Genomic DNA, 19,351 nt, shown 5'->3' on the forward strand with positions numbered 1-19,351 from the left:
CCGCATCTTTTTTTTTAATTTAATTCCATGCTGGTTTTATTTTTGTGTGTTGCCTCTCAGCATGTAATACCAAATGCCGATAGTAGGATAAAAAGATATCACTTTCCTTTTTGTTTTCTTTGTCCTATTCCATTCGCAGATCTTGCTCTCAACTATTTGGGTCCTTTTGACAGAAGAATAGGAGGGAGAAAACACAAGTTTTTTTCAGTCTTACCTCAATAATGTAAAAACTGGCATTGCAGCCATCAAAGGTTTGGATAAAATGTTTTGGACACACTATAAAGTTATTTATATATATTCTTATATATACTTTTATATATATATATTATATATATACATATCACCTGAGTCCATACTGAGTCCATTGCTGTGCCCAGACATGAGCCACGGATGTACCTTACAGGCCACTGTTTGCACATCTTCTGTTATGGGTAATTAACCACGATGGGTTATTAACTAGTCGTTTTCTACATGCAGAGCAACGTGTACAGTAGTTATAAATTATTATATATATAAATATTATAATATTATATATATAAGTATATAATTATTATAAATATATTTTAAAGGGAGTGCAGGGCAGGGTTGCCTTTAGTCAGGACAGGAAACAAAACAGTCTCTTTAGATTTGAAAGACTATTTCATTCCATTAATAAATAAATAAATAGAGAGGAAAAATTCTGTCCCTCGCTTCTGCATCTGCAAAGCACTCTAGCAAACTGCAGCAAAGCTGCAAGCTGCAAACACAGGCGCCCAAGGAAAACTGAGCAGCCTGAGGGGGAGGATGGCAGAGTTACTGAAGTGCCTTCCCAGGGTACTTTACATTTAATTTCAAGTATTTCTAGTTATTGAACAAAAGAAGACAAGCATGGCCTGTCCTGGGCTTCCAGAGTTAGGTGCATGACCGGAGGTAAGCGGAGCTGCATCCAGATGGCTCAGGCGGCCGCCCAGGGATGGCGTGTGGGCACCGTGGGGAGTAGCTGGCCAGGGGTCCCGGACCTGCGCCCACTGCCCAGGCAGCCCCGCCGCCCCGCCGGTCCCTGCTGCTCCGGGCGCTGCCAGTCCCGGTGCCGTGCACGCTGCACCCACCCCGCCGCGCAGGTAATCCCAGGCTCTGCCCCAGCAGGGATTTACAGATTAGACGCGATTTCTGCTATCAAACCAAAATATGACTGACTGACATTTCTTTTCAAGGCTAGCGGTGCTAAGCATGTTCTGCATGTTCCTCAATTTAAGTTTGTGTAATCACTTGACAAGTATGAATTGCTAAATTGTCTCATTAGTTTCTTTTGGTGAATTTTATGATCTTTACTATCCTGCTGAAGGAGGAATAACTTGTATTTATCCTATCTCTTTTTTCCAGTTAGGGTGGGAGGAAGGGGATGGTTGCCTTTTGTTTAGTTTTTCTTAAAGATAAAATAGTGTCTGGGTTGTGTAAGAGTCCCAGAAAGACAATGATGTCACTTTAATACTTTATAAAGGGCTTTAGAAGCATTAGAATATTACTTAAGTAACCTTACCAATAATTTAGAAACCACCCACAAATCTAATTTTAAAAGCTACCTAATAAAGTTTATGAGAACCACAGCAAATTAATTATTAATAATAAAACCAACAGAAGAGGAACAGGTTAACTGCCACCTAGTCGTCTCCTCCGTGCAGGGTATCACAACTCTGATTTTTGTTCTCTGATTAGCTTATATCAGTTTTGTCCCTGTGTGCATTATGACGGCAGAAGACAGATTTCTGCGTATGTATTGGTTCATCACTTTAAAAAAAAAACAGCTATAGGACATAACACAATAATAAGCCACTGATTAGTGGGTATTCAGAGTTGCATATTTTTACATAGAAGCACACTGAGAAGATTACAGCCAAACTAAAGCCAAGAGTCCTAATAAGGAAGCACTAAGCCTGTGTGAAAAAAAAAAAAAAGGATGGAAAGATGCAAATAGAAGCTGTACAGAAAAAACACTTTACATCAGCGCTTTTATGATCAATGCGCAAATTACAAGTAAACGGGGTTTACCTGCATTGGACCCAGCCATCCACCTAAGACAGGACCTTAGAAACAGCATCATTTTTTCAAAAATGATTGCACTTCATTCCGTCTGTCTAGCCACCAGCTGGATAAAGATAAGCCAATTAAACACTCTTTGGGTCATGCCTGGCATGTAAAAATAGCCAGGCTTCACTAGTCAGGTCACAAGCACCTGTGGTCCACTCGCCTGTCTCTGGCAAAAGCCAGGAGCACGTGCCCAGCGAGCGGGTACCCCTCCACCACCCTCTCCACTTCCAGCAGCCTGTGGCCACTCCATCAAGTAACAAGTTTAATAAGTGGGTTTGATGGGATTTTCCTCCATGAAATTGTCTAATTCCTTGTGGAACTCGCACTTACTTCTAGCCTCCATACCACCTTGTGGCAATCAGTTCCACAGTACAATTACACAAACACTCTTTTTTCTTTTTTAAAGAAATCGGAGTGATCCTTTCTCAAATTATTTTGCAGGAATATTTCAAAGACCTCCAGAAAGGCTCTCCTGAGGTTAAAGGAAAACAGGACTTTTCAGTTCTGCGACCTGCGATTTTTATGGCAGCAGTTAAGATCATTGCCTGTCACCGTAGCAAAGGGGTCAGATAAAAATTCTAAATGGTGTTGTCTTCCTGCATCCTTAAAGGCCAAGCATCTCATTCCCGTGGACTGCAGAGGCTGATGGTGCTCATATATAACGCTGAGAGAGATGCAGTGAGAACTCTGCTATGGGGAAAGAGCTGGGGTCAGAGTTTAGTCCCTTGAAGCTCCTCCATAAAACAGCTGTTCATTTCTCTGCCCTGGTATCATTGTCCTCATTGTCTGTAACTTTTATGTTCCAAATGTTTCACCGCATTTCTCCCTATAATTCATAGCATCACGCACAGCAAACTTGACATTTCCTAGACACAGTTTATTAGAGCCTCAGGGGCTTTTGTTTCATACCCTGTGTCAGTAGCCTGTAGTCATTGCCATCACACACGACGGTCTAAGCGCAGGTGCCATCTGCTGCAGTGCTGGGAGGCTCCAGGTGACCTGGTTGTTGTTTGGGGTTTGTTTTTTTCCCAATCACATCCAGAGGATACTAAGCACACGGTCTATGTTTGATACAGGCGCTACTCGGGCAATAGGTTTCTGTGTACAACTGTTGATACCAGATTTAAGTCTTTGGAATTAAAATCTGGGTTTCACTCTCAACGCGTAAATTCAGCTGCTTCTTTCCAGGCCTCACACTTCTTTTATGGCAGAATTATACTGCTTTTTTTTTTCATCCTTTCTTGAAGTGCCTTACATTCTCAGAGTCCTGCCAGGCTGTTCGCTATGTGCTGCTTCTCCTCGTTGAGCTGCTTCCCACCCCCTTGCTGCCACATTGCCTGCAGACCTACCACACAAGTTCTCCACTCCTTCTGCATTCTCCCTTGTTCTACCTCTGGGCTTTGCAGGGTCACACACGCGCAGGGATGCAATCCCCAGCTAACCTGCATGTTCAGATATGACAAGTCGGAGAAAATTGTCCTTTAACTAAAGAAGTACCTTTTCCTCAGAGTGAAAGTGAGGATAGTATTAAATTGCTAAAAAGAACAGTGTTGCGATCACAGCCCTTCTAATCTGTGCGTGCTCCATTGCTATAATCCCCCAGGAAGGCTATCTTAATGGCAACGTGGCCTGTACAAGAACTCCTTTAAAAGCAGTTAGTTCTCCCGCTTGCAATTAATTCTAGCTTCCACGTTTCCATTTTATTTTGGGCTGTTGCTTCTTCAAGTCTTCTGGGTGTTCCCTCTTGGTTTTTGACTATGACCTTTGCTGATAAGCAAGTCGTGCTTGTTCATAGCCTTATTTTGTCAAATGCTGCAGTGTAAAAGTTAAGGGGCTTTTTTACAGATTCATCAAATAGATAGTTTTGAACAGCTTGATGATTATCTTGAAGAGTTAAATAAAATGTGGATTTCTCTGGTGTTTTAACCTTGTCTTCCATAAGGACAAACACAACAGAGGGAGGAGATCCTTCCATGCCGTATGAAAGAAATATGCATATTTTCAAGGACTGAGATGCTTGGTCTTTGATACTCACACTTATGCTGTTCCTTTTTTCAGAAGGACATTTGAAAATGAAAATGTACAAAAAATGATTGCAGGCTCCTGTATTTGCAAAAAAACCTAATTGTCTGGCTTCCAAAACCTATGGTTGACATCCTTGATTTTTTTTTCCTTTGAATACTGCTGTTATTTCTGGGAAAAAATGGAAGTGTGAATAACATTTGAATTTTTAAACACTTCCTTTTTTTATTGAACAAGCAATTTGGTAGGTATGAACTTTGAAAATTCTGTGTCGGCGTTTCCGATTACTAGCTATTGAAAATTTGGATTTGATGATGCATGATGAAAGACTGAAGATTGCTACTTCAAGCTACCTTTCCTTCGCTTGCTGTTCTTGGTTCTTTACAAATGCAGCATTCTTTGCCTGCTAGTGATATTTGGAAGTGGAGTATTTCCAAATACCACTTCACATGTTTCAGATTTATTCTTGCTTTATTCAGTATTTTACACAGGTAATCCCTGCTGCTCCCCGGTATCGAAGCCCCTGATCCTGTTGCTGACAGCATGTTAGCAGACAGCTCATATTGCTCCAGGGAGACTGCTGAAAGCAGTGCGAGGGAAGACGAGAGATTAGAAAAATCATGTTTTAATGATAGCTACAGTCCACGTTGCTGTTGAAGTCCTCCAGGCACCCAGGTATGCTTTCTCCCCCTTCCCTCCCTCCTCAGCAGCGTTGCCCTGATGGGCTGCAGGCTCTGGTTTATGTAACGTAGTTATAAATAGGCACCGAAAGCCTGTTCCAGACGGCCCAGCTTGCTCCGTCCCTGCCACCTTTTGCAGCAAAGGCTTGTACCTACTTCTGAGAAATATTTCGCAACTCTGACCTTACATGATTAGTGCGTCCCAGCTCTTTATTTGTCCAAAGAATTAAAGAGAGGTCAAAATACTGGATGACTACCTGAACCCGTATGCTGTGACAGAGAGCCTGCCCAAAGCCTTCTGCTGCAGGGGCAGCTGTCCCCGGTTTGGGTATACCGTCCTCCCCGGGCACACCCAAGAGGTGCACCACTGCATCCCTCCTGTCACCCAAAAACCAGGTTTCGTGACAAGCCCAACAGTAGCATCCCATTTCTTTGCGGTTTTGAGATCAAATTTGTCTCTCATGGCTATTGATACTGCTTCTGCGACTGAACCAGCCTGGACCCTGGCCCAGAGGACATTTTAGCTCGAGCAGCTGTTCTTACAGCTGCTCCCAAGTGCAACCACAAACACTCTGGCTGGCCCAAGGGAAGGGAAAGCATGGGATGGAGCGAGCAGTGGCAGCAGGGGAGCAGGTTTTGGGATGACGTCGGCTTACGCAAGACTTAGATGCTTGTCGAAGTGCTGTCTAAAGACAGTGGCAAGTTTTTTGTGCTTAGTGTATAGCTGCTTTAATTTTTTTTCAGGTTATCCAAGTCAAATCATGCTGCGGTTTTGGCCCGTAAGGTAAGATCTGGACCACAGTTTGTATAGAAGTGATAAAAATGAAAAGTCCACTGTTACAAGGCAGCTGCACAAAACACGCCCAAGTATTAAAATGGGACTGAAGGTTTAGTTAAAACCTTGTGAATTATTAAAATAAATGCTTAGAAACTACTCTCAAAGTCCCTGTGTGTTGCTTATTCAATATTCATCCAGTTTGCACAGCTTTAGCACTGCAGACGCCGACACAAGACGAGAATCGGCATAATTGGTCCTTGTGCCCCTACTAAGGCTTTGCAGACATGATTGTGCATAAAGACGGTAATCAGCTGATAAAACCACGGCGCACTAAAACTGGGCACCAGTAATCTTGCTAGGGTGCTATATTTACTTAGTCTATATTGGTAGCAATCTGTAAGAGGTTTAAAGTGGCTCTCAAAGGCAGAGTTGGTGTTTGAATGTTCATTGTTGGGCAGGAAGAATTTGGATGAATAAATACTGAGAAAGGTTACTTGGTATGTTTGATGCTATGGGTGCTGCCGGCTCAGCAGATGACATAAATGCTATGGAAATTCACCACTGGTACACAAAATTTATGAAGGAGTGCCCATCTGGACAACTTTGCCTGCATGAATTTAAACATGTCCTGGATCTACATGGACTTACTCCAGAAGCTAACAACTACGTTGAACAAGTATTTCACACGTTTGACATGAATAAGGTAAGAATTCATCCTTACCTTCCCGGTTTTCTTACAGCTGTATTCCTTCAGCGCCGTGTCTCAGAGGGCTGGCAGTGCTGAATGTTCAGAGGTGATGGAAGTTATTCACAGGTGATTCAACAGAAAACTATGGGCAAATAAAAATGAGTGGCAGGCAAACAATTCCGAATGCTCTGTTCCCGGTACATTTGCCATTTTGAAGACTGCATACAATCATTCTAATACATGTTGAACGGTTTCTTGTCTTTGAAACCCAGATTTTTATTATTATTTACGCTGTGTGTGAATATTTGGAAGTTTTATTTATATAAGTGTGCTTGGAAAACCATTTTTAAAGCAGTAAGTGTTCGGCTGGATTCATAGATACTAATGCTTTAAGACACAACATGATTCCTTCTGTTGTTGGATCCATTCCAAGCACCTTCTGTGGTTTAGTTTGGTATCAGTCAATCTCCCCTTTCCAAAGATGCATCAGTCTGGTTTTGATCCATCATCCCAATTTTAATGTCTAACATCCTAGGTCATCCCAAAGGCATCCAGCAGCTGCTAGTTGCGTTGCTGTCTTATGTTCCTCCAACTGGGTGTTTGTACAGGTTCCTTCTAGCCATGAGACCCATCCAGAAGACTGTGCCTTGTTATTTTCCCCTTAGGACAAAATAACACTTTATATAAAATGTTACAAAAGAAGCAGAGAGTCATTTGTAATTCCTACAAAAGTGTTTGTCCTTGACTGAAATAAGGTTTAGGCTGAACTGTCAATACTACACAAGCAAAGGCTGCTTCCAGCTAATAGAACAGATGGGCCCATCATGGTATAAAAACTTATTTTAAAAAAGAAAACAAAACCCACCATTAGTGTTCTCTACTCACACCATTGATCTCAATGAATTCAGAGATGTAATGACAAATGTCTTATTACATTACATGAATTACTTCAGTGGCGGGTTAAAACTGGTCCAAATTGTAGCCAGAACTACTCCAGACAGTTTCAATTTCCAGAAATGGCCTTTCTGTTCTTTATTATGAAATGAATTATATTTGTTTAGAAAAATGCTGAGAGTATAAGGTACCTTGTGTGGTTTTACATCCAATTTTTAATCTCCTGTATGGTGCCCAGTAGACTAAGAATTCCCAGAGTTGGTATCTTTGTTACACCTTTTTCTTGCTATGTGTATTTCCAGCCCCACACCCGCTTCTGCTTGTGCTTTTGGTATCATGTAATTCTTTCTTACCTAATTGTCAGTTAAGATTTCCTATAAACTCAGGCTCATCGCATGCTCTTTTCTCCACACCCCATCCCCCCACCCCCGCAATCAATTAGATGGTTAAATATACTGGAATTAGACCAAGTAGCATCAGCTAATTCAATAGATGTGATAATTACAGATGATGAGCAAACCTCTAGTCCATAAATATGGCACATGGCTGGCAGAAATTGTCAACTTACCGTGTTCTTTTCAATTACTAAATTGATGCACTATGTTCCCCGGTGAAGCCCTACTGGTGCTAATTTTGTTGGGTAACAGGCATGGACAGTGTCTGAGCTCATTTAAGAGCCTTTTCAGTTCAGCTTCAACGTGTACTGCAAGAAGCCCTTGACATTTCAGTGCTCTTGAAAAATATTTGGAAATATTTCCAAAATTTATTTTAGACAAATACTTTCAAAGCAGGTAGTGACTTGAGGACATTGCAGGAAGTTGAGCCTGCAGCTGCTTCTAGTTACTTTTCAAAAAAAGTGGAACATGAAATAAATACATCCTGAAAATCAGGCTTCTGCCAAGACGCTAGCATAGCAGTGCAGGACTGACCATGGGTGTGGGGACACTGAATGTCACGACATAGCTGAGGGGGCGGAGAGGGAAGAAGAAAGTCCCCTTCAGATCACCTTGTGCCAACAGAAATGCTGAGGAGTACTCACCGCTGCTGCTGAGCTTGGACTATATATTTGAAAATATCTCTTGCACTCGGTAAATGGTGCGTCCAGTACAGGCAGAGGGTCCAAAATAAATGAGATACAAACTTTCAGGGTGCAGTTGTTCTTTACCACCTTACCCCATTCAGCTTTCTCTGCTATTTGTAGTCTTTGTAATACTGTCTGTAATCAAACCCACATTTTCTTCGCTTGTTTATATTGCTTATAGTATTGAGAATGTGCACATAGACGCTGCCCTTTGCTTTTTATATACTTCAACTATTGCAATCCAACGTGTTACAGCTGCTAAGAATACTTTCCTATAGCTAGATTATATAAAGTACTTTTCTGTGAGGGAAAAATAATTTGCACATGTAGCTAGTCACTCTGTATGAAGACAAGCCCTCGGTGAACCTGGAACCTGTCTAAACATGGGAAAAGCTCCAAACCAGAAAGGTGGGGAGTTGTTTGGTTGGGGTTTTTCTTTGTTGGTTTTCTTTTTTTTTTTTTTTTTTTTTTTGTTTTCAGAGGGTGTCTTTTGTTTTTTTACAAGTTACTAATTGCAGGAGCCCCCTCCCGGTACAAATAGCTTAGCAGCCAGGGAGTAGCTTGCTCAAGTTATCTGATGAATATTAAGACATACTCCTTAAACCTGTCAGGTTATTCCCACATCAGAGTTTGACTGTTACTTGATCCTATCCATCAGTCTCTGCCCCCCTTCTCCTGTTTCCACGTGACTTTTTAATCAATCGGCATATTTCAACGAAATTCCAAAAAGCAGGCATTTCATCTCATTGGTTCCTAAAGTTTTCATAGAAATTGGCAGCTGGGTCACAGGGACACACGCCGAGTGGCAGCCCCGCTCATGCAGAATTCAGCTTTTTATTCCTTGTCAGGGCAGCAGCTGGCAGCTGGCAGAACACCCAGGCATGGGTTCCCTCCTGCCCCCTGAGTGATATGGAGAAATAGTGTGAAATGGGGACGCTTAACACCGACTGTGATTGTATATGTCTACTCAGGAATGTGGGTATGGTGACTAGTCATGGGTGCGGTGTCTGGTCACATAGGCACACAGCTCTGAGGAGACAACTACAGTTTTTGAGGAGACGCCTGCCCTTCTTCCTCTAACAAAGGGGAGATGGGGAGACGCCTGCCCTTCTTTCTCTAACAAAAGGGGCTATTTAAAAGAGAATGAGAGAAGATGAGAGACATTCAAATGCTATCTAGAGGAAGGGAGTGCCAAGTCTCCTTGCTGGAGAAGATCGGATGGTCACAAGAACATGAATCACCTACAAACCTGCAAGACCACCACATTCCAGGAAACGGACTGATAAGCTAATTAACATACGAAGCGGGGTTTAGGTAACGAATATGTATAGGCGTTAATTGAATATTCATTTGTTTCATTGTATAAATGTGGGATGGTTCCTCACTTCGGGTATGCACGCTTGTGGAGGAGCGATCCCCCGTGCATCTGCGCGCAATAAACATACCTACTTTATAACTTTCGAGTTATAGAGTCTAATTCCGCACGTCAGTTTTGGCGAGCCAGGCAGGAGGATTTCTGCTCGGCTGAGGGACCAGCTGCGGAGCGGACGCTCCTAGGCGCGCCCCGGGAGATTTCCTCGGAGGAGCCTCCTCTTCTCAGCTGTTCACCCGGGAGCAGAAGAGAACCCCTGGATCCGCGGATAAAACGGTATGTTTAGTAACGGGGCGGCTGGTGAGACGCACGGAGACGTCCGGCGCGCAGCGTAGTCCCCAGGAGGAAAGGTACCTTGGGAGGGGGTTTGCTGACCAAGGGGTGGCCGCTAGCGATCTTGAGGGCAGATCGAGCAAACCCGAGGTTACTGCCATTCCTAAAAGCCCGGAGGCCTCGTGACGGAAAGCGGGGGGCGGGACGGAATAAGGCGGAATCTCACAGGAACAAGAGGGACCTCTTAGCAAAAGTAAAAGGGAAACTTTTGCGTAGGAAAAAAGGGGGAAGCTAAAAACTTCCATTGGGTTGTTTTAAGTATTGGGGAATTCCTAAAATATAACAACTGGTATAGCGCTCTGTGTCTTGTTTGTTCTATGTTACATGTTCAAAACTTGGAGTTATGAAATGTATGTTGAAAAATAATAATATTCTGGTAATTCGTGGCAAATAGCGGAAAACTTAACACTCTGCTTAAGACCAGGAAAAATGTGGGGTTTTTTTGTTGTTGTTTGTTTTTTGGTAATTGTTCATTGAAATGCATACTTTGTGAACTGTCAGTGTTCTTAAAAGTTGTACATAAGTGCACGGTACCGTATAACATACTGCTTGTGTGACTGAGGGCTGCCCGGAGAGTGTGAATGGTGTGATTGAGATGCGCATTTTGATTTTCCGTGTATAGCTTAATTATTTTGACTGAGTGTGAGTGCAAGAGTGCTTGAGACGCGCGTTTGAGTGCAAAACAAGTAAGGAGCTCTGTCTGTGTTTCCGACCTTGGGTGGCTAAGGCGGCCGGAGAAAAAGTAATTAAAATTGCAAAATGGGAAATGGAAGGAGTAAGCCCTGTGAAAAATCGCCCTTGGGTTGTATATTAAAACATTGGAGTGATATCGTAGGATATGGTGGTACCGAAAATAGAAGAAAATTGATTAAATATTGTAATCAGTGGTGGCCTTTGTATAAATTGGAGAGTGATGCGAAATGGCCTCAGGAAGGAGGAACGTTAGATTATAACACTCTCCTGCAATTAATGTTGTTTTTGAGGAGAGAGGGAATGTGGGATGAAGTATCGTATGCAGACATGTTCTTCGTTCTCCGGGACAAACCTGAGTGGCAAAAGGACTGCGGCTTAGTACCCCCTCGGGATCCTATGGTACTAGCACTAGAAAGAGAGGATAGGAGGGAGCGTAAAGGAAAGTTGAAAAGATGTTGCTCAGCATGTAGTATTGGACAAAGGTGTATCAAATTAAACGGAGAACAAGAGCCCGAATTAAATGATTTATTTAATCCACCTTATAGAGTGGAGAGACAAGGTTCGGCCGGGGCTCCCAGTCCACCCCCAGGCGAACAAGAGGAAGAAATTCCACAAGTTATTTATAAAGAAAGCCAAACACCCGCTGCCACACAAGGAAACACAAAAACTGCCATTACGGCTCCAAATAGTCCGGTGTCTTCACGCACCAGACAGAAGTCTGTTTTACAGGCACCCCTCCGAGAAGCCGTGAATCCGGACAGAGGAACAATGAAAATAAAAGTTCCATTCACGGGCGCTGATCTGAGAGAATGGAAAGAGGCTGCCCGAGAATACCGTAATGATCCGATAAAGACGGCACAGAATTTTAAATTTCTAATAAAACAGCACAATCCGGACTGGAGTGATATACAATTATTATTGGATTGTTTGACTGAAACTGAAAAGCAATTGGTCATAAAAACAGCGGGGGATCTCGCAAAGGAACACTATAATATAAAGGGAGATAATTATAGAGAATGGTTTCCTTTGTTGGACCCGGAATGGGACCCAAACCGCGCCGCTGAAATGGGAAGATTACAGGCATACCAGGAATGGATATTCAGAGGAATGGAGAAAGCAATTCCTAAAACAATAAATTGGGCAGCGTTATATGAGGTTAGACAGGGTCCCTCTGAAACACCTTCAGAATTCTTAGACAGGATAAGAGATGCAATGCGCCGGCACACGTCTCTGGACCCAAATTCGGAGGTGGGCGCACAGCAACTAATATCCCTCTTTTTAGGACAATCACAGGGGGATATTAGGCACAAGCTGCAAAAATTGAGACCTCCTGAAAATAGAGACTTGGAAAAATTAGTAGAGGAAGCATGGAGAATATTTAGTAATCGAGAAGAAGGTTACAAGCAGGACCAAAAGAAAATATTAGCAGTAGTAAGAGAAAATGAGAATCAAAAATCTAAAGTTAAATCAAGGCGTGGGCTAACACCCCTGGGTAGGAATCAGTGTGCAATATGCAAAAGGACAGGACACTGGAAAAACGAATGCCCTGAACGCCGACATCAAGAAAATACTAAATGGCGCAGTAATCAAGGGAAAACAATAGCTCACATGGAAGAAGAAAATTGACTAGCCGACCCATTAGTAAAAATAAAATTAGGAGAAGAACAGGAGGAGGTGGAATTTTTAATAGACACAGGAGCTACCTATTCGGTTTTGAACCAAGCTTTAATGCCTTTGGAAAATGATTATGTTTCAGTAAAGGGTGCAACTGGCCAAACTGAAAAGGCTTATTTTTGTAAACCTTTAAAATATAAGTTGGGAAAACAAATGGGGATCCATAAATTTTTATTTATGCCAAATTCCCCAAAGGCCCTTCTTGGTAGGGACTTATTAGAACAATTGGAGGCAACAATCAAATTTAAAAAAGGGGAAGTTACTCTGGAGGTAAATGATCATCAATACATACAGGTTATGAGCCTATCTTTGGCCAGTACTCCTATAAAAAGGGAAATTGATACCAGAATTATTGATCAGGTATATCCCGGAGTATGGGCAACTGACATGCCGGGACGTGCCAAGAATGCATCACCTGTTATAGTAAAATTAAAGGAAGGACAGGGTGCGATAAGAATTAAACAATACCCACTGAAAAGGGAAGATAGGGAAGGAATTCGTCCAAATATAGAGCGATTCATAGAATTAAAACTACTAAAAGAATGTGAGTCAGAATTTAACACACCTATCCTCCCAGTTAAAAAACCTGATGGGTCTTATAGGATAGTTCAAGATTTAAGGGCCATTAACAAAATAACAGAGGATCTGTATCCTGTAGTAGCTAACCCCTATACCTTACTAACCACCCTGACACCTGACCTAGCTTGGTTCACAGTTTTAGACTTAAAAGATGCCTTCTTTTGCCTCCCTCTCCATGAAGCCAGCCAAAGAATTTTTGCTTTTGAATGGGAAAATCCCAGAAGCGGTCGAAAGACCCAGCTCACATGGACGGTGTTGCCACAGGGGTTTAAAAATAGCCCCACAATTTTTGGAAACCAATTAGCAAAGGATTTGGAGTTATGGGAACCACCACCAGGAGAAGGGAAAGTGTTACAATATGTAGACAATCTTCTTATTGCAACCAGAACCGAAGAATCTTGTATTATTTGGACTGTGAGCCTGCTGAACTTTCTGGGACTACAAGGATATCGGGTTTCTAAGAAGAAGGCACAGGTGGTGTTACAACAAGTCACATACCTAGGGTACGAGATCAGTGCCGGACAACGGGTCCTAGGGAAGGCCCGAAAAGAAGCCATATGCCAAGCCCCCCGACCACGAACTGTAAAAGAACTGCAGACATTTCTGGGAATGACAGGATGGTGCAGGCTTTGGATATGTAATTATGGCTTGCTTGTTAAACCATTATATTCCCTGATAGCAGCTAATCAGAAGGATCTTCAGTGGGATGCTGAATCAGACAGAGCTTTCCATGAACTGAAGAAAGCCTTGATGTCGGCACCAGCACTAGGACTTCCTGATGTGAGTAAGCCATTTTTCCTATTTTCCCATGAGAAACAGGGAATGGCATTAGGAATACTGGCACAAGATTTGGGACCATACAGACGGGCAGTGGCATACTTCTCTAAACAGCTGGATGCCACTGCAAAAGGGTGGCCTGGTTGCCTGAGAGCAGTAGCAGCTGTCATCCTAAACATCCAGGAGGCCCGGAAGTTTACCTTGGGCCAGAAAATGACTGTCTTAGTATCCCACACAGTGTCTGCAGTCCTTGAAACAAAAGGGGGGCATTGGCTCTCCCCACAGAGATTCCTAAAATACCAGGCCATAATGGTGGAACAAGATGATGTTGAGATCGTGACTACAAACATCGTCAATCCGGCCTCGTTTCTTAATGGGAATGTTGGCGAATCAGTCGATCATGACTGTCTAGAAACAATCGAAGCCACTTATTCTAGTAGGACAGATCTCAAGGATGTTCCTATTAATGGAGCTGAACATTGGTTCACAGATGGGAGCAGCTATATGCTGAATGGAAAGCGACATTCCGGATATGCTGTTACAACCTCTGAAGAAGTGATAGAATCGGGACCGCTACCAGCTGACACTTCGGCACAGAAGGCTGAAATCATAGCCCTTACTCGAGCTCTGGAAAGAGCTCAGGGAAAACCTATAAATATTTGGACTGATTCTAAATATGCCTTTGGAGTGGTACATGCTCATGGAGCAATATGGAAAGAAAGGGGACTATTAAACTCCCAAGGAAAAATCATCAAACATGCAGAAGAAATTTTGAAACTCCTAAATGCAGTCCAGCTTCCTGAAAGGGTGGCAATTATGCACATCAAGGCACACCAGAAAGTGAGCACAGAATTAGAAAGAGGAAATGAACTGGCGGACAGGGAAGCAAAACAGGCAGCCAGAAAAGCAATCAAGGTAGAGGGTGCGCTAATACCCGATGGACAGATATCTCTAGAAGGTAAACCAGACTATACTAAAGAAGATCGCAAACTGATTTCTGACCTAGAGGGATCATATAATGAGGAAGGGTGGGCTGTAATCTCACATGGGAGAATAGTGATTCCTTCCTACATGGTATGGTCAGTAGTTCGGGAAGAACATAAAAAAAGGCACTGGGGGGCAGAAGCTCTATATAAGGATCTCACTAAAAACATAATAGCACGAAATTTGTATACTACTATTAGACAAGTAACCCAACAATGTGATCTTTGTCTCCAGACTAATCCTAAGATTACCAAGGGGCCAAAGTTGGGAAAAATTGGGAAAGGAAATGTTCCAGGGCAACATTGGCAGATTGATTTCTCGGAACTTCCTAAAAAAGGGGGGTATCGATATTTATTGGTACTAACAGATACCTTTTCAGGTTGGCCAGAAGCCTTCCCGTGCAGAACTGCTAAAGCCCGGGAAGTGACCAAAATACTGCTCCAAGAGATAATACCTAAGTTTGGAGTCCCAGCGGTAATGTCCTCGGATAGAGGACCACATTTTGTGTCCAGAATAGTGCAACAGATCAGCCACCATCTAGGAATAGATTGGCAATTACATACCCCATACCGACCACAATCAAGTGGCCAGGTGGAAAAGATGAACCATCTAATCAAACAACAGATTGTCAAGCTAGGCCAAGAAACGAATCTAACTTGGCCCCAGTCTTTGCCATTAGCTCTTACACGGATTCGAACTAGACCAAGAGCAAAAGAGGGGCTTAGCCCATTTGAAATTTTATATGGACGACCCTATGGGGTACAAAAGGGGACGTCTTCACAGATTGGTGAAGAAACAATGACTTCCTATATGGTGGCACTAAACAAACAATTAATAAGAATTGAGAAGCATGTGATGGGAACACGCAGTAGGGGTCTGGATGGACCTGTTCACGATATACGACCAGGGGACTATGTATACGTTAAGTGTTTTGCAGATAAAACCCTGAAACCACAGTGGACCAGACCTTTTCAAGTCCTACTCACCACCTACACCGCAATCAAGGTTGAGGGACAGAATTCTTGGATTCACCATACCCGGATCAAGAAAGCCCCTGCAACTTCGTGGAGAGTAACCCCAGATAAAAAAGAACTGAAACTCAAATTTACTCGGACAAATGGGAACAATGTGGGTGGCAAGTAAGTGAACCTGAGCGGTTGTGGATCCACTATATGAGAAGGGCACCACAACAAACAATACAGAACAGAAGAGTCTGGGATAAGCCAGTGGCCAGTCTTTCCCAACTTGTTATCGGTAAGCCCCAACTCAAACAAAGATATTTTTGATCAAAACAGATTTTATATGTATATGAGGAACGTTTAGATTCTTAAAATGATCAATAGTGGGTTTAAACCATTTGTGTTTTTTTGTACCCTCTCTCTCGCCTACAACCAAGAGCCTGATAACTGGCCTTGGAACCATGCCCAGAAAAAACACACTGGAATAATGGGAAAGGTGGACCCAAAGACGAAACTAGCTATGGTGGTTTTTTCTGAAAATGAGGTGTACCAAAAGAATCAATGGGATCGGGAGGATGTACACAAAGTCGACCGATTATGGGGAAAATTAGGAGATAGGATAAAAGTAGGGTGTCAAACATATAATGAAAAAGATAACACCAAGATTTCAGGAGACACCCTGATTAATGTCAGAAAGGTAGATAAGGAATTTACCCTTCTAAATACAACCATGTGCTTTAATTCACGGGAATGTTGGCACAATTTTACCTTAACCGAGCCCATCTTTATAATATGCCTAGGAAAGGAATCCCCCAAAACAGCTCTGACTTATAAGATCAAAATAACAATCATGCTAACCACTGTTCCTACCACCACCACAGTTACAACAACCCCATTAACGCTTGATCTTAAGTTAACTAAACCAAATCCAAAAATTTATACAATTGGACCATATGTAATCAGAAATACAGGTCAGCAACAAATGTTGTTTAACCCAGAATGGTCTCTTAAAAGAATAGAGTTACAAATACAAGTCAATGTTTCTGATGTTAAGCCATCCTGTTCCCCCTTCTTACGAACCTCTTATGAGGGATGGACAACTTGGTTAAAAAAAAGGGGAAATATTTATCGAAACCGAATGGTGAGGGATGTAACTGGAATATTGGGAACAGGACTCGGAGTATTAAACTCCATAGACTCAGAGGTGATAATGAATAAACTAGCCGCCACCACGGCCGATCTATCAAAACTACAACAACCACTAAAATCTTCATTATTGGCATTAGGGGCGCACCAATGGTTGATATCAAAGGTACTCCCCAGGTGGGAACAAATAAACATGGAAGATCATCAACTCATCACTAAGGCATTAGGTGGTTTACAGGACGATGTCGCCCTGGCTCTAAGTTGTATCCAAGCCCAAATGTGGATGCAATCAATAGCTGCATCCATAATAAGAGAAGGAGAGGAAGGCATATTTCCCACGGAAATTCGAAAGATGGTTTGGGACAATGCTACAGAAGTAGAAAGAAAACTCCAGTCATGGTGGAATATGGTGAACTTTACCTACGACCCCAACACACACACAATCACAGCTTTTGTATTAACCATACATAATGCAGTAATAATTACCATACATCCCATTGTAGCCCTTGGAATTAACCATAATGGGGTGCTCCTATACCCTTTTGAACATAGAACATGGGCCAGGAAAATAGGCGACAAGTGGCAAACAGTAGATTTAGAATCCTGTATTATGCGAGAGCAGCAGGGCTTCCTCTGTGAAAGCAATACTATAATGGCCCAGGATACTTGTTTAGATACAGATCAGAAAATATGTCATTTCGAGGCCAGACCAAATGCAAACTTGAAAACAGTAATTATATATGCAGGGAAGGGATGTGCATGTTTGAGAACTAGATGTAACACAATAACCATAGATGGGGAGGTAAAGGAGACTGCACAATATTCAAATTATTGTATTTGTAATTTCACTACTATAACAGGATGCGATTTTAGTTACTCAGCCCCAGTAGTGTCTCATCAATTCTTAAAATCCAACTTTACCCTATCACAGATGATAATTCCTACCCCCATAGGACTAAATATAAGTAGTATAAAAGAACTATTAAAACATGCAGATTTACAACGTATACTGAAAGAAACCAAAGAAAAGGGACATGAAACTCTTCTTATGATCCATCATGATGTAGAGGGGATCAAGAAAGTTTTAAAAAAGGTAGAACAGGATGGAAACCATAATTGGTGGGATACTCTCTTTGGCTGGTCACCTTCTGCAACAGGAATTCTTAACACTATGGTACACCCCATTGTGATCTTATTGATCAGTTTAGGAATTTCCTTAATACTAACCATTATGTTATATTTGTGGGTCTGGAGAGTGTTTAAAAGGGTAACACTTATGTATGATGCTTTATATCATTCGGGAAGACTGCTTAAGTAAAAGAATTTACTTAATTTAATAAAAAGGGGGGATTGATATGGAGAAATAGTGTGAAATGGGGACGCTTAACACCGACTGTGATTGTATATGTCTACTCAGAAATGTGGGTATGGTGACTAGTCATGGGTGCGGTGTCTGGTCACATAGGCACACAGCTCTGAGGAGACAACTACAGTTTTTGAGGAGACGCCTGCCCTTCTTCCTCTAACAAAGGGGAGATGGGGAGACGCCTGCCCTTCTTTCTCTAACAAAAGGGGCTATTTAAAAGAGAATGAGAGAAGATGAGAGACATTCAAATGCTATCTAGAGGAAGGGAGTGCCAAGTCTCCTTGCTGGAGAAGATCGGATGGTCACAAGAACATGAATCACCTACAAACCTGCAAGACCACCACATTCCAGGAAACGGACTGATAAGCTAATTAACATACGAAGCGGGGTTTAGGTAACGAATATGTATAGGCGTTAATTGAATATTCATTTGTTTCATTGTATAAATGTGGGATGGTTCCTCACTTCGGGTATGCACGCTTGTGGAGGAGCGATCCCCCGTGCATCTGCGCGCAATAAACATGCCTACTTTATAACTTTCGAGTTATAGAGTCTAATTCCGCACGTCATGAGGATGCCGGCTGGAGCTGGGGTACCAGGGGCCAGAGATTCAGGGGACAAAAGACAAAGCCTGTAGAAATTTAGGCTTTCTGTTTTGCTGTTCCCAGAAGAGCTTGTTTAATTAATGTTCCATGTTAGAAAGGAAAAGATGTTTCAATGTTTCATCCGTTTGGAAGCCTTCCCCCCATTTTAATGAAATTAAGCAGCGATTTGGCCTTCAGGGCTTCATAAAATCCGCTATAAAACTGCTTATGCTAGGCTTATAACTTCATTATTTAATAATGAGCTCCTGCTAAAGATCTGATACTCATTTCCAGTTCTGCAAGATGTTGTAACAACCCTTCATCAGCTACTGTAATCTGAGGCGCAGATTTTATTGTATGTTTTCTTAATTGAGCTGTTGCAGCAATAGGCCCAGGGACAGTTATGTATGAGGCAGAACTGGAATGGCACATTTAGGGTAGTCGTATACGTGGGGCGGTACAGTCTGTACCCTTCTTCAGCTGGAAAAAATATGAAGAATGTGGCAACTACTACCGGATAAAAGGCTGGCAAGTTTTTTTCATAGTCCAATCTATTTGTATCACGCAGTGTCTGGAAAGGCTCAAATGCTTAGAGAAATGGATCAAGTGAACCAGGATGTTTTACCTGAATGTTTTACTTTTTTTAATAAGGGGGGGGGGGGGGGGGGGGGGGG

The 19,351-nt window shown here is 42.3% G+C and overlaps 1 protein-coding gene across 1 annotated transcript in view; it reads left to right on the top strand.

Moving 5' to 3' along the window:
• The first annotated feature begins 550 nt into the window (after positions 1-550).
• Positions 551-19,351, top strand: part of GUCA1C (guanylate cyclase activator 1C) — a 51,035-nt gene continuing 32,234 nt past the window's right edge. The window contains exon 1 of the mRNA XM_080376187.1: positions 551-6,250. Within this exon, the coding sequence (XP_080232313.1) occupies positions 6,047-6,250 (204 nt within the window). The 5' untranslated portion in view covers positions 551-6,046. The remainder of the gene's footprint in view (positions 6,251-19,351) is intronic.

This window comes from Falco punctatus (assembly GCF_963210335.1).
Source record: "Falco punctatus genome assembly, chromosome: 2".
Classification (NCBI taxonomy): domain Eukaryota; kingdom Metazoa; phylum Chordata; class Aves; order Falconiformes; family Falconidae; genus Falco; species Falco punctatus.